Genomic DNA, 25,934 nt, shown 5'->3' with positions numbered 1-25,934 from the left:
AAAATTACGAATTTTCTATAATTGATGCCATCTCCACTTTTTTATTCTTATTAGACTAAAAATAATTGTGATTCATAAAGTTAACTTTATCTTGCTTTTCGTAAAATTGATCAAGTTTAAATACAAAGTGGACACTTAATATGTTTGCATGCTAAAATATGTTGATGACTATTAAGGTAAATACTGAAACTTATTTTTGACACTTGATTATTATTATTTCTCTAAAGTCCTCATAAAAAAGTTATTATTAATGCCGTTTAATGTTTCTGTGGTTATGAGTGCAGCTTAAAAACGTGACTGACTGAGTAACCGGGGTAGGGTGCTTGGGTTGTCATCCTATTTCGCGTCAAAAGGTTGTGTGACGTGTTAGATAAAACTCCGCTAACCGGAATTAATCTTTAAGAACATGTTGGGCTGAGTAACCGGGGTGGGGTGCGTGGCTGTCATCTCTCTTCGCGTCAAAAGGTTCGATGTGTTCTTAAGAAAAAATTATAATAAATTAGGAGTCTGCTGGGCTGAGTAACCGGGGTGGGGTGCTTGGCTGTCATCTCTCTTCGCGTCAAAAGGTTCGATGTGTTCTTAAGAAAAAATTATAATAAATTAGGAGTCTGCTGGGCTGAGTAACTGGGGTGGGGTGCTTGGCTGTCATCTCTCTTCGCGTCAAAAGGTTCAGTATATTCCTAAAGCACAAAAAAAAAGAAAAAAAATAATTTGGGGACTAAAGGAGGAAACAAATAGGGTGTCTTTGTAGGTTTGGTAATTTACCTAATTTTCATTAAATAATTCAAGTCGATTCTAATTTTTGTGTGTATTAATTGGAAAACTTTTTCTATTTTACTTAAAGCAAGCTTAGGGTTTTCTTTATTTTCATATGCATTTTTGACTGATTTCTATAAAACTTTGGAAATGGTATTTCTTTTATGGCAGAATCTAACTTTCACAGTAGATAAGAACCATACTTGAAGGCAAGCATGGGCTAAGTAGGGGGATTTGATAACACTCTAGAATAACGTATTTTTATGTATTAATTATGTATTTATTATAATTATGATCCTGCTAATTTGAGCTATTTATGATCTTTTATCTCATAGGGACTAAATTTGAGGCAAAAGTGAAATTAAGGGCCAAAAGCGTGAATTTAAAGATAAAATGGGCCAATGTGTGACACAAGGAAAAGTTGGTGCCAAAAGTGCAAGCATGGAGGACACAAGGGTTGAAATGCAAAAAGAAGAGATTTTATTCTATTAAACTCTATTTTAATTATATTAGGATAATTAATATTGAGATAATTATTAATGATTATTTTTAGGATTTTATTTTATCTTTATTTATCTTCAATTAAATGTATTTATCTTTTAGGAATTTAAGTAGGATTAGACTATCTCCCCTAGAACTATAAATAGGGGGTGAAGTGACTCAAAAGGGGATCCCATCTTTTCCTGTAAACACTCTCTCCCCAAAAGTTTAGGCTTTTATTCTTCTCATATTTCTTTTTAATAAAATCTTTATTTTTTATTTATTTATTTTCTTTTCTACCACAACCATGAGCCACTAAAACCACTAGCCAAAGGTTGTCAAAAATCCCCAAAAGAGTTCATAAGGCTTAGAATTCGTACTTAGCCTCCTCGCTGAGTAATCATCGTTTCTCTGCACTACGGGGCTGACGCTTCCGTCCATGTCCCTTAAGAAGTAAGCTTTTCAACGTATGCAAAGGCGGTCGCTTTGTATGTTTTGGGAAGGTTGCACAGTTGGTTCGTTAGCTTACTGCGTCAGAGGTTGGTGAGCCCAAGAGACAAAATGGCATGGGATTCGCCATTGAGAAGCGTTGATCTAGCATAAGACGATCCTACAGAAGCGATTGTTGGCTAGAGTTAGGTTCCACCACATCGTAAGTCTAAATCCTTGGAGCTGGTGGTCGTAGGCGTCCTCTTCCACTATAACTGGCTTATTCGGTTTGGGAATGATCATCTAAAAGCCGAGGATTGAACCCAAGGCGGAACAAGACAACTGGAGGCTAGAATCTCCCATAAGAATTTCCTTTCTCTCAATTCTATTTTTAATTTCTCTAATTTTCGATTCAATATTCTTAAATTTGTTTTTATTTTATTTTTCGTTTTCAAATCCAAACATTTAATTCTGTTATTTTTTTATTTTACTTTTTTCAGGCACGCAAGTTGTCTTGGGCAAGACTCTGCTTGGGATTTCACGGAACAAGATATTTTGCAAGTCCAGTCCCTGAGGATTTGACCCTACTTCCCTTTTACTATTCTTTTTCATTATTTATTGGGGATAGGATATTTTTGGTGCTTTCAACAGCTGCATCACTTTAGATAAGAGTTGAGATGTGAAAAAAAAATAGTATTTCGTTCTCCCTTAAGAATCCAACCAACTCTTGACTTCATTTCCCATAATATTTCCTCTTGATTTCAAATCTCATTATAATTGCAAGAGAGAGAGAGAGAGAGTATTGTGAAGGTTGATAAAGAAGTTACAAGGTCTTAAGGCAAGTTCACATTGAATTTCAGTAAGGCGAGCAATGATTCTTTTTTTACGAGCAAAGAAATTGCCAAAGGTATTCTTATTCTAATCCTTGAGGTCATTAGAGAGGTTCACAATGGTACGATTAAGAGGTTCAGTGTTGGTATTCTAACTTTTCAAAACAATAGAGGGAAAGGTTGGGTTATTGAACCACATGGGTTGGAATTGAAAAGGTTTAAAGCCAAAATGGATTCTTGGGGTATTAAAAGATAGAAGAATCGAGTAGCAATCAAAATGTGTTCTAGGAAGATGATTGACAACATAGCTTGGAGAAAGAAGTCTCCAATTAGAGTCTGCAAGAGCAAGGTTAAATCGTTATTGGATAAGATTAGGACAATCCAACATATTTGACAAGGTAAAATGAGGCCCGAAGAAGCCCAAATTAGTAAGGTTACAAGTGCAAACAACTTTGAAATTGTGGAATATGAGTATGATTAATAGATAGACCCTTTCTTTTATCACAAGAAGACAACACTTCATTAAAGTCATCCACAATAAGCCAAGGTAGAGTGAAATTCAGCAACTTTGGTTAAATTATCCTAAAGAACAATCTTTAATGCAATCTAAGACTAGCATAAATAGTAGATAAAAGCCAATGTGTGTTAGAGGAATGTACTGTCGTGACATTATAGAATGATGTGCTAGTGTACACAATCGTCAATACGTAATAAATTAGTACATATAGAGTATCGTCTCTATAAGGACTATATATGAAAGAAAAATATTGTGCAGTTTATTAAATGGCAAGTTGATGATAGAAATAAGGAAATGTGAATTGAGTTAACTATTGACCTAAATTAAATTACTAAGTATGCTAAAACAAATGAAAGTGTAACACAAAATAATAAGCAACAAATCACAAGATTAAATTACTATGACATGAAGAAGCTAGATTAATTGTTTTATTTAACTTAAAATTGTTAAAACAAGTGTCATTGATGTTACGTAGAACAATGGCAATTTGGATATTTACTAACCTAGAATTTATAAGTTATGAAGCCATACTTTTTACCCTTTAAGTTTTTTTAGCATACTTCTATGTTCAATTAACTTTAATGTTTCATAAGCAGACATCATATTTAGAAGTTATACAATGTAACAATATTGCTAAATATTATTACTAATTTAATCATTAAGAAATCAAACATGCACCATTAAAATATTGTGTGTCACACCCTAAATTAGGCAGATCCGAGAAGAAGGCGTGTAGATGTGAAGTTATTTATTTGGCGTACGATAGTAGTATAGTCCGTCAATTTAAAAACTTCTGGTGAACTAAAGTTTCTCGTAAAGTGTCTGCCGTAGAAGTATCTAAGGATTTATTTTCGTAGTATTATTCAATTGAAGAAAGAGTACTTCAAGCAAAGAGTACACCAATCGAAGGGTTACGCCCTAAAATTTTGTATGCTGAGAACCTATCAGAATTACCATAATTTTATATGGTAAGAAGGGAATTCTGGGATGGTTTTCTTCCTTCCGTTTTACGCTTTAGTTTTTCATAAGATTAAATATTCTCTTCTTATTCATTAACTAGAAGCTGAGGTATTTGGGGTAATCAGTGGATGTTTCAACCTCCTAGTAAATCTAGTAACTCTGCATGTTAGGATTTTGAAAGAAAAAGGGTGTTAAGAAGCATATAAAAAGTAAGATATGAATAAGAGGCCCTGCATAAGGGTTGTTTGTAATCAAGATGACGGTAAATTGTTTGTAAATGGGTTTTTAATGGTGATTCTATGTTCTTTTAAGCAGTTGTTGCTACTAGTTTGAAAATGACAATTGAATTTAGAACTTCGAGTTACAGTAAAGGTGAGTTTTAAGTGAGTCTTCGTCCTGACTCATGCATGTTAATTGACAATGAAAATCGTATGTTGATGTCATTTCGAATGTTTGGTAAGTGTAAGTGTGTGTGAAATATCATAAAGTTACTACATGTTTACAAATGAAATATATAAGTTACCACATGGACAAGAAGATGTGTGGTATTTATGTCTATGAAATTAGGTATGGTAGAGTATGAATTAGTCAGCTAAGTGAATGAATTTGGGTAAGTATATTCAGTGGTAAGTAAGTAAAACATCCATTTGTGATGCCTTTGGTAGGGTAGGTACATTGCTAACTGGATAGGCAGATCACAGTGACAACGAAGACACTCATGGTGTAGCCTCTGGTGAGATGTATATCGGACTGGCAAATCACGACATGAAGATACGTATCAGCCCATGAGGGAGAAACCTATGACACTTTTTGAGCTAGTCTGTCGGGATAGTAAATACGTAACTCTCTATGAAACCTTTGTGTCACATTTTGTAACACCTTTGTAGAGTACTCGGTAACGCCTTTGTGGCGTATTCTGTAATGCCTTTGTGTGGCATATTCTATAATGCTCTTGAGGCAAAATCTGAAGAACTACTATTGGGGTAAGGATCTGAGTAAGTTTAAGGATATCTCAGTTGGATAGCCTTATGATGAATTTTGATATTGACCTAAGGGTATTTCCTGAAATAGTTCTTAGTTGTGTTTCTATAGAGTGAATCTGCCATGGTAGTCGTTAATATAGAGAATTTTGTGTATACGTAAATGGTCTAAGTGTTTGCCATATCTAAATTTGTCTACGCTATGAATGCAAGTTATCAAAATTCTATGGTATTCACCAATCTGAGCATTTTCATGTTACGTATAGAGGTTATCTAAAGTCTAAGCTACCCGCCAATATGGGCGTTCTCGTTATATATATAACATGGTTGTTTGGAATTCTTGTAGATGACTTAGATCGTTTCATTCATCAGAATAAGTTATGGTTTGGGATTGTTTTAAGATATGATTTTATTGGTATTCTGATAGTTTCCAACTACAGTATAAGAGTTCGCCAAAGGTAGGATCCGTATGAAGGTCAACCTAAAAGATCAATTAGTATAAGTATCTGCCAATAATAGTATCTGTGAGAACATCATCTTGAAAGATCTATGAGAACACCCTCCTAGGTGAAGTATTCTACATCCGTCTGAATGAGAATTCACTGAAGGTAAGTTATGTATGGATATCCTTCCAGAAAGTACATTTTTCTTTCTAAGAAGTAAATGAGATCTGTACCGACTGGTGAAATCTAAAATTAGATCAAATAGTGACTTGTGAGTGGATTGCTCAAGTATGGAAGTTTGTGTATATGTATATGTCCAATATTAGGAAAGTATTCACCAAAGAAAGAGATGAAATCCAAAAACTTCAAGATGAGGAATTCAACTAGAAATGCCTCAAGGTAATATAGATTCAAACTCACTAAGTTTGCTAGAACTTACAAATGTTTGTTTATGTTTCAAGTTCTGGTGTAATAGTGGGTACGCCAAGAGGGGTCAAGCCAGGATTGTGCCTTGGTAGTAGTGCGTGTTGCAATATTATGCATATAAAGGGCATCATAGGAGTATGGCATGTAATACACTACACCAAGAAGAGTCTGCTATTAAAAAAGTTTTATGTTGTAATGTTGCACGTTCTTTAAAACTTCAATGTAATTATTAAACATACTCTTTTATATTAAAGAACATTAGTAAAAAAAATAAAAAGTATATTTTAAAATATTTGTATACTGTAAAAATTTCTGATAAGAGTTTGTATTGTAACATTCGATATTTGGATTCGGTGATTCGAGTCAAATAGAGGGTGTTACATTGTGTCTACTAATTACCATCTTGTTTGGATTAAATAACTAGTTCATATGCTTCCTACATTAATTATAAATGGTAAGCATGTTCATTATTTTATTTAAATGAATAAACAACAAAAACACATAGCAACATCAACAGATTATTAATAATATAGGCTAATGGATTGCAATCAATCTAGCATCAACAAAATTAAGTCGTTATCATTAAATTGAAAGAAAAAGTGTAACACCCTAAAATTGGGCCTAGAAGTTTTGAGGGTATTTTGGGAATTTTATCCTTAGAGTGTTCGAAACTTTGTGTTATGATATTTCGATAATGTTTTCGAAAATGGCTATTAGGAAATTAAGTCAATTTCTAAAAATAAGTTTTAAATACCTTTAATTTTGAAAATAGAACTGATTTGTAAAAAGGTCAAAGTAAAGAGTTTTTATGAAGCAATGTAACTAGATTTCAAAGTCAACCTAAAAACCCCATTCTCCAGTTTGTTTCATGATAGCTAGCCCCTCTTCTTGCTTGTTCCATTTCTTCCATTCTCCCAATTCTCCCAATCGATTTTTACTTCCAAATCTTAATCATTTTGATTTCCAACATTCTTTGAATCACAAATCTCTATTGAAACAAAGAAAAACACTAAAAAACCTAACTAATCCTATCATCTTCTTCAAGAGTGGGTTTTCTCAGATTTGCGTCAAAGTCTATTTTTCTCCTATCAAAGGTAACCATTTGTCTTCCTATTAGTTTTAAGTGAAATCTAGTCTCTTAAACTGAGTTCTTAGTCATTAAAATGCATGTTTCAAATAAAAGCTAAAAATTTGGTTGTTAATGGTGGATTTCAGGATTGTGGATTAAAATATGGTTTCAAAGTGTTTTTCAACTTGTTTTAATATGATTAGAAGGTTTCTAAAGTTACTTTGAAGTTTTGTTACAAATTTATCGAGTTTTAATTGAATTTTCGTCATAATGGCTAAAACTTGTGGAAAAATGTCGATACCATGAATTGAATAATTTTGTGTAGTTTAAAGGTTGGGAATTAGTTGTATATAAATATGTAGATGAACTGAATTTGTTTCGTGTGAAAACATTAAGTTCAGGCCGAGATATTCAAATTTAAATTTTTTTATGTCGAAGATTTTGGTTAAAAGGGAACGTAGCTTAGGCTATTGTTTTTGACTATTTAAGGTGAGTTAATGACTGGTTGCTGATTGTATGTTTGTGTGGTTTGTCTTGTTGAAGTGTTAGAGTCAATAGGATCTTCAATGAGTAGAGACAAAGGGAAAGAAAAACTTGTTTGAGCTTTCGGCTTTTCGGCGAAAGCATATTTTGGTAAGTGTTTTGGAATCACCGCTCATAGATGATTCATTGTGTAATTGGGAATTTAGAGGTAGTCTAAACCCCTACTCTAAATTCTGAGTGTAAGTGTTCTCACGCCTATGACTAAATGTGATATATGTTTGTTTGTACAATTGTGAAAATATGAACATATATGAGATGCTATGACATGTGCCATAAGCTTGTGATGATTGTTGTGAAAGTGAATATGTGGGTATGTTATTCATGCCATGTGATAGTAAATATGTGGGTATGTTTTCATACCATGTAATAGTTATTATAATGTACTAACAATGTGAATATGAAATGAATATGTGAGAAAAATCGATAAGTGAATATGTGATAATAATGTGGATATTTTGGCCATGTGATTTTATGAGATCGTTGGATATAGTTGGCATGCTATAGGATTGTGAGTAATCACTTTTCTGATATGTTTTTGGGGCGTTGAGGCCAGGGACAATTTTCAGAGAGATAAGGGAATGTGAGCTAAGCTCCATTCACCGGGATATGTGTGTTTGGTGTATTGGAAAGTGTTAGCTATACACTTTATTTACGAGACATGTTCGACTTTATGAGTTATTTTGGTGTGTTAGAAATCCATGTATATGATGTGTGGTGATAGAGTCCACATTATGTTTCATAACCTCAAGAGCCAAACTATCATAAAATGTGACTGAATGTGATTAAATAGGATTTATATGTGTTGTGATATAATAGGATTTATATGTGTAGTGATATATGCTTAAATAATCACGTGATTAATGCGATAAATGAGTAATAGTATAACTGGAAGATGATTAAACATGTTAAATATGATATTAGAGTTAAATATGTTATGAATATGTGACATGTCTGCTTAGTCAATGCATAATGACTTGTTTGCGTAGTGGTTGTTTTGAGCATTTACTAAGCTCGTTAAGCTCACCTACTCATTTTTAACCATTGCAAATAAGTAGTGCCGATGTGAACAGTGTGGTCTCGAGGGGTGATCCAAGCCAGAAACTTTAGTTGCCATTAGTAGGTGTTATTTGATTATTTTTGTTTTGAGAATAAAAGACAATGTGGTAGATGTTGTGTTGGCTTTACTATGATTTTTATTTGTTTGCATGCCTATTATACTTGGAAATTTTGGGATTGAAATATGATGTTGAGACTGATATTTGGGACATTTTGGTGCTAAATTTGTCTGGTATTTGATGCATGGTGTTTTGAACTAGTTTGGAATGATCTATGTGATGATATATGTTATATTTTTAAGGTCTGGAATAGAGGTATCGATATTCGGGTTTTAAAAATGATACCTTTGTAATTTTGTGAAGTGCAAGAAGTTAGTTTCGCTAATTTGTATCAATATTCTGTCGGGAGTATCGGTACTCGGGATAAAATTATCGATACTTTTTCAATGGTACTGATATTTTTTGAAAGTTGGGTTTTTTAAATGAGAAATAGTAAGCTAATTTGAAATCGATTTTCCAAGTGGTATCGATACCACTTGAGAGAATTATCGATACCACTCTACCAATATCGATACCTATGTAACAATTTTGGGATATTTTGCTAAGTGATCCTAATGCCTGTTTGGTGTTTATTTTATGATGGTACAATGTATGTTAGCACGTTTTATACACCCTAAAGTAAGTATGACTACATATTGTATGAATAATAATAAAGGAAACAAAAAGATGTATGTTTAATAATGTGTCGACTTATGTTGTATGCGATGTGAGACGGTGGTGTAGTATCCTGTTCTTGGGCTCGGCGACCGAGCTGAGTTTAGGGTGTTACAAAAGAGTAAATGGAAATCATGTTTATCAACTTTGAACAAAATAAAAGATTAAAGGGAAATAAACTTGAAGTTAATTATGGTGAATTTCCATGGCATTGCTTGTGTTGCTTTTCCTCATTTCTTCTCCTTTGCTCCTATGCACGACTACCCTTAAAGTGCTGAATTTGGTTGCTCTAAAAAAAACTTCTAAATTTCTCTCTCAAATGTGGTGTGAGCGAATGATAGGTGAATGACTAATTGATGAGTGAATAACCCTAAATTATTGCCCCTATTTATACTTATTTAAGCCTCCTATTTTTTGCATGTCATCCCTTGAATTTCTCTATGTAAGTGGCCGGCCCTTGATTTGTGGAGAAGGAGTGGACGACATGCTTGTTTCAAGGGGAGAAAGTTGCTTTAATTTTGGAGGAGGGAGATCCTCGATTCTCTCTATGTTGATTTGGTTGTTAAAGTAAGTGAATACCAAGTCCTATGGACAGTTTGGGGACCTCAAGTGGACGGTTGGGCTCCTTCCTCCCTTAGTGGGTTGTCCAGATTTGTTAACCCACTTTAGAGTTGGTTTAAGAGGAGTTCTAAGGTTCATTAAACATATTTGGGGTGTCCAAAGATGGCACCACATTAACCCAATCCCGTAGAGTTTTTACTACAGAGATGTTGCAACACTGAGCATCCATAAGTGAGTTTGCCTATCTTTCCTTCCAGTGCACCAACTATCTTCAAAACTGCAAAAATCATGTGTTTAGCATATAAAATGATCAAGATAACAAATTTACCTTAACATTATCCAACAGGACAGAATTATAATAAAAACTATGAAATTTATTATCAATCACTCAAAATTTGCATGAATTATTAGTCTAAGAGTACTGAAGTTCACTTTATATTCTAGAGTTATCATGTACCTTAACAGTCATGTGTATTTCCTATTTAGTGCTCCCAAGTGTTGACGGTGATGTTAGAGCTCCATAGTAGCCATATACCACCTTTCAGCTCGATAATCAAGGTATCCTCCCAATTTATTAAATGCGATACTTTCCTTAGCATACCTGTTTTCTTTCTAAATTGAAAGGGAAAGAAGCGAGAGTTTAATCACCCCTAAAAAAAGGGAAAATTAATATGAAAATATGCTTTAACATTTTATTACATCTGGATAATAATTTTTTTTAGGTTGAGCACCACACAAATAGAATGTTATTTTTTTAGGAATAGTTAAAGAAACATTTCACTTTCAAAAATTTTGTTTTCTAACTATTGAAACTAATCCCTCTTAAATATTTTTAGTAATTTACCTTAGAAAATTGTGTTGGAATCACTTTGTGCTTTTGACCAAATTCAAGAGACACTTCTAAACTTTCTTTAAAAAACAAAAGCACTTTATTTTCTATTGGTAATTTTATATACCAAAGAAAAATAGTTTGTTTCATTAGAGGTTGATTTCACATATTGCATTTATTAGTATGCATATTTATGGTGGTATGATTAAATTAGACAAATTTATCATCTGGAATGACCATGAGTGATGAGTGCAAGCTCAAGTTCTTGGAACTAAAAGCCAAACGAAACCATTAGTTCATTGTGTACAAGATTGACAAAATGACATAATAGGAGGTCGTAGAAAAATTAGAAAGTCCTCAAGAAACTTACCAAGATTTCACCAACGCCTCGCCTGCCAATAAATGTCATTATGTCATCTTTGATTATGATTTCATTATTGACAAGAATTATCAGAAAAGCAAGATTTTCTTCTTTACACACAAAACTAAATGACACGCACCATTGTCTTTGTCCTTTTTGCTACTATTAAATATAAAAAAATGGTGTTCATTTTTGTGTGTATATATATGTAGGGTCCTTGATGCGTCAAGGGTGAGAAGTAAGATGCTTTATACAAGCTCAAAGGATAAATTCAAGCGATAATCAAATGGGGTTCAAGTTGAGTTGCAAACAACTAGTCCTAGTGAGTTAAGCTTGGACATCATCAAAGCTCAAGCTTTCTAATTTCATTAACTTAACTTCCCCTTCCAAGGCATTTCCTATTTAGTCTTTTTTTCCTAAAGATACTTTTTTTGTGCGAATTGTGAAAAAATGCTTGTAATTATTTACGTGAAGTTAAATGCCTATATTTAAACATAATAGCCTATACATATGGCCTTGATAAACTCCTATAAAATAGGATCTATAATACAAAATCTTAATTAGTATAGAATATTAGTATTTTAGGTAACTAATCACCTAAGAATTAGCTATACAACGTGATACAACTAATTACATTCCTAGATTGATTTCCTACACTTCTATTCAAGCTATGCAATATATGTTCTCCAAACCAAGTGTAATAGTTAGTTTTTCAGTGGTGTCAGAAATAGTAATTTTGGAACCATAATTTCGACTAGTTAGTCTGTAAATATTATTATTTAATATTTACAATTCAAAGAAAGTGTTATAATGAAACTTGATCTGGTAAATGTTGCTAAGAGAACGATTAGTGGTAGTACAAGTGGTTTGGTCTTCAAGTAAGTGGTTTTAGAAAATAAGATATCGAGACCTCATTTTTGTAAACCAAGCTCATAAATATTTCTATTGAGTATTTACAAAGCTAATATATGGGTGAATTGAAGTTTGGTCCAAAAAATTTGGTGTTTAGATAGTTAATTAAGGAAAAAGAACCAGATCGTAAAAATTGTAAAAGTTAATTGTTATTGAATTTATTAGATAAAATGCTTAATTAGTAATTTTTTAAGGATTAATTTGGCAAATAGGCCCTTTTCAAAGATGGTGGATGGTTAGTGGAGCCTTTTTGTCCTTTTATTTGTTAAATTTTAATTAAATAATTAATAATAAAATGTTAAAACATTAAAAAAACTAAAATTATCATCCTCATTTGGTTTTCTTCATCGAAAATAAAAACATCAAACATCATTGTTGAAGCTAAGGTTCGACAAAACTTGGATGCTTGCATGTAAGTCCATTTTAAGCCCATTTTTCATAATTTTTATATTTTTGAGATTGTTGTAAATCGATTTAGCTAAATTGAACCTCCGTTTTCAAAATTGTTAAAATATGTAAAAGTTACCATTGATGAATTTTGGACGTTTTTTATATAAAATGGTAGATTTGTAAGCTTGAAGATGTTTAAGGACTATTTTGTTAAGTGAATTTTTGTTAGTTTTGAGCATAGGGACTAAAGTGTAAATATGTCAAAATTTAATATGAAATTTTTGTAAATATTGGTTTTAATGGACTATAGAAGGATGGAGTTGAGATCGATGTTGAAATCGAAACTCAAATTCAAGAGTTATGGTATTTTTATTTTAGGGACTAAATTGAAATAAATGCAAAAATTGAGGATTTGTTCCATAGGTGAAATTGAACTATTGCATAATTGTATTATGTTGTTAAATGATATTTGGAATTGATAATTGAGTTAAATTATGATTTAGATCAAGATTTTCACCAATCGGAGGATATACGGGGGAAAAGGAATATTCCCTGACACCTAAACAGTTGCCATTTGCCAGTTAAGTTCATACAGTATAACTAAGTTTAAGTTGTTGTTGTATTATGTTTAAATATGTATTTGTGTTCTATTGAATGTTTGAATTGATTATGAGTAGTACACAAATTGAGGATTAAAATTAATTGAAATTGACTGTTACAAAAAGGGAAATGTTGAATTAATCCCAATGAACTTAGTAAAAGTCTAGTACACGAGGTTATAGGTTGATGTCTAATGATTCTGAGCTCCAAAATTTTTTTCAGATTCGAAGATACATGTGACACAAGTTTATAGCTCAGACAAGTAACTTGATGTTATTTTATAGGTTTAGCCCAGACGGGTAACCTTAGATGTATATTAAGCCCTGACCAGGCTATTTAGTGTGTCGTTAAAGGTTTAGCCCAGACCGATAACCTGAAACTGATGTATACGATTAGCTCGAACAAGCACCTGGTATTATTTTCACCTGTGTACTGAGCTCTTTTATAAGTTCTCATCTGGTAAGTTAAAGACAAGAAATGTGATCATATGAAAGTGAGATTGGGAATTGATGGATATTAAGTAGATATGTGATATGTATTGACTTGAGATTGATATGGTATTATTTAAGGTTATAAGTATGGTTATGAAGCAAAAGTCTCACCTATTTTGATGTTTGTTTTGTTATGCTATGATAAGGAAATGTTATGCAATTGATTTGTGTATTTGTTAAATGATTAAGGTAAGCCATTTGTTTATATTGTATGAGCTTACTAATTATTTATAATACTTACCCATTGTTACTACTTTCTATAGATTTTGAATGTTTGGAATGTGTCAATCGGATCAACGAGAAGCTCACACCTTTCGTCTCCCGATTCAGTAGACTTTTGATTGTTTCAAGCTTGGTTATATGTGGCATGTACATAGGGTTGTCAAATAGTTGTAATGTAAAGTATGCTTTGGTATTTGGCATATGCAATTATGGATGAATATGTTCAATAGGTATCACATGTATGTATTTGTGGCATGGAATTAAGGAATGGCATGAAAGGGATTCAATAGTTATGGAATGGTAGGTAATGGTTATGATCATTATTGTGATTTGGTGCCAAATATGGCATATTGATTTTATGAATTGATTATGTGATTAGAATTTGGTATGGAAATGGCATGTTTTGAACATGTTTTAAATGTTTCAAAAAGCATACATAGGCATATTTGTAAGTTGAATTGAGTCAAGCATTAAATGAACATATTTTGGCCAAATCAGGTTCTCGTCCTGACGTCAAGCTTCTTTCATCGCAATGTCGGCCAATAGCTTGTGACGTCTCAACGTCAAGTGGTCCAACATCTTGACATGAAAAACTATTTGGTGAGGTCACCATGTGGGAAGTACCTTATCACGAAGACAACCCTGTATTTTGCAAACTGTACAATTTGATCCTTATTCAATTCTAAGTCAATGTTAGAGCTCACGTAAGCTCGTTTTAAGCTCAAAAAAGGTTTAAAATTCTCTTTGAATGGCTTATAACATGATTTTTCATGATTTTCATTTTGAATTATCCATTAAAGGTCTGTAACTGTTCCATTTTATACTATAGCATGTCATAGCTTAGTCCTAGCGATTGGGATGGGCTAGAGGTGTTACACCAAGTATAGTACTTAGTTCAGTGGTATCAAGCTAAAATAGAGCTTTGGTTAAAATGTCTGCTACCTGTAGCCTAGATGGAATATAGATGAGTGACATGCTTATTTCGATAACGATGGATTGGATTTCTGGCAATTACAACTATTGACTAGTTTTCACACATGATATTGAGAATTTGAAGTTCCTATCTTAAATTTGTCTACTAGTTGTGGTAACCAAATTCCTTCATAGATGCCCAAGGCTAATGCACGAAAGTCGGCCTGGGCACTGTTACATGCTACCACTACTTGTTTTTTACAACACCATGTCACTAGAATTTCCCAAATAAATAAACAATACCCAAATGTAAATTTTAGGTCACAAGGAGATCTAGCCCAATTAGCATCAGTATAAACTTCTATTGTCTGATTGATTGTTTTTCTAAATATAAGCCCCTTCCTAGGATCCTTCTTAAGTATCTTAGGATACAATTCACTGCCTCCAAGTGATCTACTGATGGGTTGATTACTACATTTAACGACAAGTCAAAATTTGATGCAATCGGCTAAGCGTTTGGCTTCGCATTGGTCATTGCAAACCATTCCAGTACCTTATCAATGTATGAGGCTTATGATAGAGTTACCATTTTATTCTTTTAATCCCTAATGATTCGAATTCCAAGATATAACTAAATTTACCCAAGTCCTTCATGCTAAACTGTTAAGATAACCACAGTTTAACCGATGACAATTCTCCTACATTGTTTCTGATAAGTAGAATATCATCGACATACAGATCGAGGAATACCACCTTTTTGTCATTTATATGCTTATAAACATAAGGTTCATCAGCATTTTTCTCAAACCCAAAAGTCTTAGTCATTTGATCAAATATTTTATTCCATAAGCGGGGCGCCTGCTTAAGTTCATAAATGGATTTTAGTAGTTTTCAAACTTTCTGCTAATTTCCTTTGACAACATAGCCAGTAGGTTGAGCCATGTAAATGGTTTCATTAATATAGCCATTTAAGAATGCTATCTTGACATACATTTGCCAGATCTCGTAATCGAGAGTCATGGCATTGGATAAGAGTATGTGGATAGACTTGAGCATGACTTCTGGAGAGAATGTCTCATCATAATCGACGCCTTCTTTATGTGTGTAGAATTTCCCTACAAGTTTAGCTTTATGTGTTTTCACTTTCCCTTATGCACTTCTCTTCTTTTTGTAGATCCATTTCCACCCTATGGGTTTAATCCCAACCGATAAGTCTACAAGTTCCCATACCGTATTAGATTTATAGAATCTATCTTGGCATCTATGGCTTATTTTCAAAGCTTGAAATCAACATCCTACATAACCTCCTCGTAAGTGAATGGATCATCATCCTCATAATTGTCTTTTGTATTATAAATACTACCATCATAGATGAAGAAGTCTGGTTTCTTAGAAACTCTCCCACTACGACAGATTCCCCTATATTGTTGATTGTTTGCAGGTCTTTCTACAAATTTCTCAAAAACTGAACTTAGTGATTGTTCTACACCTCTCGAAAGTTCCTCGAGTACCACTTTACTTAGAGGCTTAAAGTTATCCATTTAGCTTTTCTCAAGGAAAGTATCATGAGTAGAAAATTTAATCGTATTATTTTTTGGATTGTAAAATAATCCACCCTTTGTTCTTTTCGAATATCCTACAAACATTCATAATTCTATCCATGCATCTAACTTCTTTACATCCTTATTCAGAACGTGTATTGGGCAACCCCATATTCTAAAGTGATTTAGAGTGGGTTTCTTTCCATGCTATAGTTCATAAGATGTCTTACAAGCAGACCTGGTTGGCACATCATTCAGAATGTAGCAAGTTGTTTGTATCACATATCCACAGAATATGGGTTTCATTCAGAATGTAGCAAGTTGTTCATAAGGTTTTGTTTTTTCTCTCAATTACACCATTTTTCTGTGGAGTGTTTGACACAGTCAACTAGGATAAAATCTCATTATCTATAAGGTATCCTAAGAACTCGCCAGACAAGTATTCCCCACCTCAGTCAAACCAAAGATTCTTTATGGATAAACCTAATTACTTTTCCATTTCTGCAAGAAACTCTCAAAATTTATCAAAGGTTTCTCTTTTGTGATGCATTAGATACACATATCCATATCGAGAATAGTCGTCGATAAAAGTCACGTAATAATCATAACCTCCTCGAGCATGATGCTCATGGGACCACATACATCAATGTGTACAAGTTCTAAAGGTTGGTTGGCCCTTGTACCTTTCGCATTAAAATACCTCTTAGTCATTTTACCTTCCAAGCAATATTCACATTGTAGAAGAATAACTTCCTTAAGCATACTTAAGGGACCATCTTTCACGAGTATAGTGATTCTTTCTTAGTTAATATGACCAAGTCTTAAGTGCCATAGGTACCCCTCATTAGAGTGAGAAGTTTTAAGCTTCTTATTTACCATTTCAGCTTGAAGCATCCAGTAGTTATTTGGTTTGATAAAATAGATATTGTTTTTCATCCATCCATTATAGGTTAAAAAACAATTTTTTTGAATAGTAATCTCTTTATTGAATGTCACGGAATAACCGTTATTAAATAAACATGCTATAGAAATTAAGTTCCTCTTAAAATGAGGTACATAAAACACGTCCTTTAAAAAATTTTCCTAAAATTATCAAAATGTAAAATAACTTCTCCTACTACTTTGACTAAAACATAGCTTTCATCTCCGGTTTGTAACGGGAGGCTTCTGTCACGTAGACTTCTCGTTTCTCTGAACCCCTGTAAAGAAACACATACATGGTTAGTGGATCCAGAATCAATAACCTAGTTGTCAATTTATTCTTCCACTAAGCAAGCTTCAACCACAAAGAGTTTCGTATCTTTGCCATTTTCTGCTAAGTAATTCAAATACTCCTTACAGTTTAATCTGAAGTGTCATTTCCTGTTCCAGAAGAAACATTTGATCTTTTTAAGATCTTTTGAGTTCTTAGTCTTCTTCCTATCCACGCGAGGTGGAACTGAAGAATAAGTTGGTTTCTTCTTTCCCTTAGTTTTCTATTTCCCCTTAAAGTACAAGGAGCCCACAACTAAGTTTGCCTCAGGTTTCTCCTTAATCAGCTTACCACCATTCAGTAGCAACTCATAGGATTGTAATTCCTTCGTAAGCTAAGTAAAGTTCAACACCTTGTTCCTTAAATTTGTTAGCGATCTTAAAGCCAGCAAACTCCTTGTTCAAATATTTGAACACTATTTAAATATGAGTGTTCTTGTCTAGTTCAACCCCATCGTCTTTTGCTTTCGCAAAGAATCTCATAAGCTTAAGCTTATGTTCTTTGACCGGAGTGTCGGGTTTCTACTGAGAGTTCATCAAATTTGTAATAGCAAATTGTCGAGCCAATGCGACTTGGCCTCTGAGCAAATCCTCTGAATTTTTATGATCTCTTTAGTAGTACAGAAATTATTGTATTACTTTTGTAGCACACTAGTCATGCTCGTTAACATATAACATCGAGCAATCGAGTCAGAATCTCTCCATCGATTTCTCGTTTTGGGCTAAGCTTCAAGTGGGCAAGGTTCGTCAAGAACAAATTTGTGTTTCTTATAGCTGAGAACTATCAGCAAGTTCCGTTTCCATTCTCGAAAGTTATCCCTATTCAATTTATTCTCAATAAGAATGTTAATAAGAGGAGTTAGAGAAATATTTAAACTGAAAAACAATAAAGATTCACTAATTACTATCTTTGTATTAAGCAAATATTTTCATTTCATCAACATATCAAGACTGCAGTATGATGCATGCATCTTATATTAAAACCTTGTAAAACATTTTTATGTTGCTACGATCATTCTCACACCCATCAATCATGTCGCCTTGGCTACCCATGATTAGCTAGCAAAAACATAGATTGCATCCAATCAGTTCGTGAATCTTAATTCTCAAAACTCCACATGAATCAACAATCGTTTAATGTTTGGTCATCATCTCTACCTTAAATATCGTTTCTTGTGAAACTTTTAATAAGAGACAATATTGAGTGTGTATGTAACACCCCCTAACCCCAAACCATCGCCGGAACAGGGTTACGAGGCATTACCGGACATACCAAGCAATTTAAAAATAATTCTTAAATAAATAACCAACCTATTAAAATAATTCATAAATTGTTATAAATTTTACTAATTGATTTCATTCATTTTTAGAAAAATTTCGGCAGCATTTCTGTTTATTTTTACATCAAACCCCCTACAATTTAAAACCATATCATTTTCAAATATAACCAATCAACCAATTCATTTCACATTCACATTTTCTATTCTAAATACTTCTAATCAAATTCAATCTACATGATATTAATTTAAATTTAATAAAACAATAAATAAATCAAATTAGGTAAACTTCATTCATTATAAATCTTAAACTTATAATACTAACATTTTTAACCATTTATATTAAACATAATAATATTTATACACATCCTATGTACATGCCACATTTACCAAAGAAAATATACATCACCAAAGTTACGCTGAAGTCGGGATTAATCTGGATGCTGAATCGGGACCTTTGACTTCTATCGACCTGCGCACGGAAACAACCGTACGCTGAGTATTTCATACTCAGTGGTATTACCATAATTCAAATTATAACAATAATAAACATGTAATGCATAATTCGTATATACAATTTAAATTCAATATCTCAACAATAGCAATTTATCAACCAATATCATATATCCACAATTTGAGTTTAAACAAATCATGAACCTTAGGTTCATTTCTCAATCTCATTTCACATTTCAATTCGCAATTCAACTTTTTCATTTCATTTCAATAGCTCATTTGACCAACTCGTTCGGTTTATCATTTCATCATTTACCCTATTAACAAAACTCGGACTTTGGCGAATACACGGATCCAACCAAACACACCAGAATGGCACCCAGTGCCTCATCGGATAGTTCGAAGCAATAGTTGACACCCAGTGTCTCATCGACCAAGCCGAAGTAAGTTGGTACCCAGTACCTCATCGAAACTATCCGAAAAAATATTGTGACACCTAGTGTCTCATCGACTCGAGGTCGAAGTATCCCTGAACTCTTCCAATCCTATGGCATGCCAACTATATCCGACTCAGCCCGACTAGTTAATAGGGTATTTAAATCACATATAATCTCAATTCAATCACAATTTCTCACATTTTCAATTCAATCATTTTTCCACCTTTCAATCAATAATTAATCCACAATTCACACATTTTCACAACTCAATACATTTCCATTCAATTTAATATCGGTCACTATTCGATTTAAATTCACTTCCCACTTTCAATCAACAAACAATTCAAATATTAATTCATATCAACTATTCAAATTAATTCCCACTCATCTTAATAATAATAATAATAATACTAATATTAATACTTACCTCACATTTCATTTACTAGACACATAAATTAAAATTTAATATTTAATAATAAATAACTTGAATTATAGTAATACAAACCGTGAGTTTCTCGAGTTTACTCCTCGATAATCTTCTCCTTTCCCTTTGATGCTGATGCCTCGGGTTCTTTGTTAGCTACAAAAATAATAATAATTTATACTATTAATTTCAGCACTAATTTTGATAAATAATTGAATTTCTATTCAATTTCTTCCTTATTCTCAATTTAATCCTAACTAAATTCACTTACTTTCCTAATTCAATTCACACTCTATTTCTATTCAAATTCCATCCAAACTCAAATTTAACTATCAAAATTTCAGCATATTTTTCCTAATTTCGAATTTCCCTCAATTTAGTCTCTAAAACATAAAATTTATAGTTTCTTTTACAATTTAATCTCCTTATCAATTCCAATCAAAATTTCTATCAAATAAACCCTCAATTCCATCATTTATTCAACATAAACCCTATTAAAAAATCTATTAACTTTCTAAATATCAATTTAATTCCATCAAAACTTTGTTTTAAAACTTCTAAAACATTAGAATTAAGAGAAAAGGGCTAAATTGACTTACCAAATTAAATTTCAAGCCTCAAAAACCTTATTTTCCATATTTTCTTCTTTCTTTCTTTCTCCCCTGTTTCTTCTCTGTTTCATCACTTCTATTCTGTTTCTTTCTTTTCTTTTGCTTTGTTTTTATTTCCTTTTATTTCATTTACTTTATATTATATTAATATCTATTTAATATCAATATTCATTTTACATTTGGTCACACTTATATTTTTACATTTGTGCCAATAGTTTTATTACAATTGTCATTATTTAATTTGTTTACCAAATAAAAATCTCATGATATAATTAATTAATTAATTAATATCTTTTACTTAAATTTTAAATAAATAACAATTATAATACAAGTGTATATATATATGTTATTACACTTGTACCATCCTATCACCACACATTTGTCTTGATTTTAACTTATTCCATAATAAAATAATATAATTAATATAAATTACCATTTAAATAAATAATTATAATAATTATAATAATTATATACATATAATAATTATATATATCTTAATTAAAATCTTAGATTTTAAGCGTTTATGTCGCCTCATTTCATATAAATGGCTTAATTGTCATTTTAGCCCTTTTCACTTTCTTTTAATCTATAATTAGACTTTCACTCTTTATTCAATTTAATCCTTTTTACTAATTACTCATAATTAAACTAAATTCACCTATCCAAAACCTACTTAAACACACAACTAGCCTCATAAATATTTCTAATAATTATTTCTGAACTCAAATTACTAAGACGGAGGCCCGATGTTATACTTTTTCGATGCCCGCGAATTTTGGGTCATTACAGTGTAACCATTGACTCAACACCCATCATGAATATGTTTTCATTTGTGATTCATCTTGGGACAATCTTACTGAGAGTCATGCAAGACTAGTTGTCCTTAAAAGGAAATCTCATCCAATGAACCCACATGATAAAGTTTACCTTGGGGTGCAACCAGGGTAGGAACCGGTTCAAAACTTGATTATGCTAGCACTTAGGGACCATCAATAGAGGTTGTAAGTCTTGTTCAATGACTTTCTCCGACTCAATATTTTAAAACCATGCAAGGTTTTTATCCCAGATTTCAAGAATGATCATACAATAGTCCTAGTAGCATTCTTACCTAATCTATATGACATGCTTTCAATATATGCTATGGAAATTTTATAATATTCACATTCATTTATTCATAAGAATCAATCAATTATAAAAACGAACAATTTTGATTCTTCACAATTTTTCTTTTAAGGGAAAAATCGAAGAAGTGAATGTGAACCGTGCACCAAATAGGATCCCAAGAAAGGAAGGTGAGTCATATTTAACCACTTAAAAACTAAGGGCACATTTAGTTCGCTGTAATGAAATAAAGCTGTAATAGAATAGAGGCGTAATAGTAATTCAATTGTTTGGTTGAATGTAATGGAATAGAGGCGTAATAGTATTGTTGTGTTTGGTTGAATGGAATGATGTTGTAATAGCATAAAGAAAAAAACTAAAATGACTAGAATACCCCTTAGCAGAATTTTTTTTAGGTAGATGATTATTTTAATAAGATTATTAATATAAATAATAAATAATTTAATCATATTTTAACATAATTATTATTAAATATAATTTAATAAAAATATATAATTTAATAAAATTCTTAATATTAAATATTCTTATATGAATTTAATAAAATCATAATATATAATACTATATAATATAATTTAAAATAATTATTATTAAATATAATTTAATAAAATTCTTAATATTAAATATTCTTAAATGAATTTACTAAAATTATAATATATAATACTATAAAATATAATTTAAAATAATTATTATTAAAAATATAATATTAAATATTCTTATATGAATTTACTAAAATCATAATATATAATACTATAAAATATATAATACTATAATATATAATACTAGAAAGATCAATGATGAATGTTCAAGTTTCCATTAATCAATCAATTCATGATTGTTTTGGTTTCGAGAACTTCCTTGCCCTGGTTCTTTATTTTCGTTCTTTGTTTCACTTGATCCTAACATTAGCATTCTACTTTCTGGTTTTGGGGTCAACCATTTTCAATCTCCACCTTAAAATAATCTGACAAATTCCAAGGAAGAAAAGTCTAAATAATAAAATCGACATCTGAAATTATATATTTTATCCCAGTTATTATGCATCATCCTTTTGTTATATACTTCACAATCAACAGACACTTGCAAAGTTCCACTGCTGCAGGATTATCTTGGAAAGGGGATAATAGTTGGCTATAAAATTGCGATGGCAGAAGCAAATGTCTCAATATCAGGGGGGAAATAAAGGGTAAATAGCTCCAAATCTCTGTTGTTTCAAAATCTATCTAGATATAAAATTCAACAACTCAGTTCAAACCATGAAAAATAAGACAAATTCAAAAAAGGGGTAAAAAAATGTTTGGGGCAATGAAAATAGCAGAGCTCATACAACCTGAAAGGTCTAGCTCACTTCCTGCCACGAACCTTCAATGCTTGCCTATTCCTCTTCTTGAAACTAGACTTGGCTACCTTTAGACTCCTGTGCACAGTACTCAACCTTGCAAGGGCTGCTTTTGTTAAATCTGGCATGTAGTAGTTGTATGTCACCTGAAATGTTGGAGAATCAACTTAATTATAAAAGCAGACTAGAAAAGCACCTAAAACTAGATTATCTGAATATCTGTATATCATAGAAAGATACATTAACAAAATCTCAGAATATCATTGAAAATCTATAGTACTAACAGCACAAAAACAGTGCACACTTGGCAAGTTCACACACTAAAATTCAGCATAAATATACACATTATTGCCCAAAGCTAGCAATATAAGCATTGAAATGACATTTTATAACATTCAAAGCTCAGAAGCCAAGCGTAACAAGTAAATTTCATAGAAGAACCCAACAAATAAATCCTTCTTACATGTTATTGCTTCATCACTGCAAGATCTTCCAGGAAAATTTATGCTTGAATGGCAAGTAACTACACCTTTAGAAAAATCATTATTTAACCAAGAAATCCAACAAATTTTACTAGTTCATAGACTACACATTAAATATAAAAACCCAACATAAAAAAAGGCTTCCAACATGATCTTAGACAAACAATTTCTTTCCACACACAAGACAACCTAATTATTAGCAAATTACCAATAGCAAACCCAATAAAAGAGTAGAGAAATGAGTTTCAGAAAACACTAACTATTTACCTGGTTTTTGACTGCCTTGGCCATCCTGGGGAACTCCTTTTTCATGAGTGACTTGTGAAGCAAGGCCGAAGGCTTGTTCTGCTTCTTAGTCTTGGTGGTTGCTAGCAGCACAGACTGGTCTTTGCCCCCACTTTGAATGGTGACTGTTTTCTTGTTTGCCAACCCTAAAATTACAGAGTAACTCAATTAAAAAACAAAACGTACAAAAATGTGCAGAACATGAGAAACGGAGGGGATTAAATACAATATATTAGACAAACATCATAGCTTGTTAGTCATAAATTATATCTTCTCCGATTTTGACCATTCGGAAGATAAAAATAATAATTTTATTCTACATTTCGTTAGATTTCTAAATCAATTAGGATTCCCCAGAAAATCCTAGAATTTACTTAGATTAAGTTAAAATCCATTCAATTTTTCAAGAAACTAGATCCAATTCTAAGAAATACCCAATATTTCCCTTCGCGTTTCCTCGATAACTACGAATTCATATATAAATAAGCTGCTGCTGCACATGCAGAAAATACCATTTCTGCCTCACTTCTAAAGAAACGAAAAAGAAATGAAACAGAAAATAAAACTTCAAATCAAATATCCTCAAATGAAAAATAATAGTAAAAAAAATGAAACTTTTGGATCAAAAGAATACCAGAGTGTTTGTAGGAGTGTAGGTTGTAGAGATTGTTGGGCTCTTTGCTGAACTGAAGGCTAGCAGTTCCTCTTCCAAACTGCCTCACCAAAAAGCAATTGTTCTTCTTCACTACCTCCCAAATCAATTGTCCGGGTGCCGATACAAAAAATCAAAGAAAATACCAAAAAAAAAGATAGAGCATATAACCTGGAGGTGGCATTCGGGTTGGGAGGGTAAAACAGGGCTTAGAAATCAAGAGGATTAAACGGAAAGCTAAACTGAGCTTTTGGAAGGGAATAGAAATCAGAGAATTTTGGGAATAGAAGCGTAATGTAATAAGCCCGTAATAGGGCATTACACCCAACCAAATCGGAATAGGTGGGGCCCACAGAATAGGGCTGTAATGGCATAGCCATTACACCCAACCAAACGTTACCAAGTCTTTTCTTTTCGGAGCCAATCTTAGACATGCAGTTTCTCATTATCACACTTCTCATAGTAATCGAATAACCTAAAGAAGTGAATAGAACAATACAACATGTATTTTCTCATTATCACACTTCTTTTTTTTTAATCAATCAACTGTGGATCATCTCATACATATATTTATCAAACTTATAATATAACATAATATAATTATTATAAACAATTATAAAATAGATATATATAAGAAGATGGGTAATTAAAATAAAATTGGCAGCCAAGGTTTCTATAGTTCTATTTTTAGAAAATAAATGAAAAACAAAAATTACACCGTCCACAATGTGATACAACTAATATAGAATATCAATATTTTAGGTAATTAATCTCGTAAGAATTAGTTATACAATGTGATACAACTAATCACAAACCTAGATTGATTTCCTATAGTATTAAACAAAAAAAAGTCATAGACCCGAGATAAGAAAATGGATTGTAAATACTAAGGTTTGAATTTGAACTTAAGTATTAACCTTTAAAAATGATTATATGAATTAATTGGATCAAATCCTAAATTTATTTTTTATACTAAGCTCCGAAAACTCAAGGTTATCTTATATTTCTCCTTTAAGAATTCCCTTTGCTTTTTCTGTTTGAATTATAGTCCAACATTTATGGAAGATTATAGCTTTTATTAGGCTCACTATTATATATATAATTATATATATATCACAAGTATATGTTAGGAACTCTCTAACTACATTCAAGCTTAGCTTCGAGCTAACAAACGAATTTGTAAATATTGAGGTTTGAAGTCTGGTACACCCTTTACGAATTTGGACACGTGGCAATATAACTAGCAGCTTGAGGAGCATTCGCAAGCAACTCTCTGCTCTCCATTGCCGGGTTAGTCATCGGATTACCAGCGCCTTGAAAAGTCTACCTCCATTCAATCTCTTGACCCATCCAGAAGGGTTTTGGCCACCGAGTTACTAGTCCTTGTGAATAGACTACCCATTACCTTTAGAAGAGTATTGTCCATCTGTCTTTGTGAACATGCCACTCGTGTCCCATGGCACCCCAACTTTTCTAGTGTGAACACTCCCTCCACTATGGACATGCCCTTTAGGCCATCAAACCTTACCTGAACGTAACAATCTTGTCTGGATAATTCGGCCTTTAGAACCCCACATTATCCT

General features: G+C 32.3%; 1 protein-coding gene and 1 non-coding gene across 2 annotated transcripts; both read right to left on the bottom strand.

The window, feature by feature from the left end:
• Positions 1–22,784: 22,784 nt before the first annotated feature.
• Positions 22,785–24,481, bottom strand: LOC107899912 (60S ribosomal protein L28-1; the record flags this gene model as incomplete). Its single annotated transcript, XM_016825649.2, has 3 exons — positions 22,785–23,078; positions 23,682–23,845; positions 24,334–24,481. Coding segments are annotated over 3 exons (453 nt in total), but the record flags the coding sequence as incomplete, so codon positions are not given.
• On the bottom strand, positions 23,330–23,419 carry LOC121220650 (small nucleolar RNA R24). The gene has a single exon (XR_005917869.1). It is a non-coding gene; the product is annotated as a small nucleolar RNA R24 (small nucleolar RNA).
• Positions 24,482–25,934: the final 1,453 nt, after the last annotated feature.

This window comes from Gossypium hirsutum, chromosome D08, assembly GCF_007990345.1.
Source record: "Gossypium hirsutum isolate 1008001.06 chromosome D08, Gossypium_hirsutum_v2.1, whole genome shotgun sequence".
NCBI classification, from domain to species: domain Eukaryota; kingdom Viridiplantae; phylum Streptophyta; class Magnoliopsida; order Malvales; family Malvaceae; genus Gossypium; species Gossypium hirsutum.
This window is presented reverse-complemented; position numbering and strand designations above follow the sequence as displayed.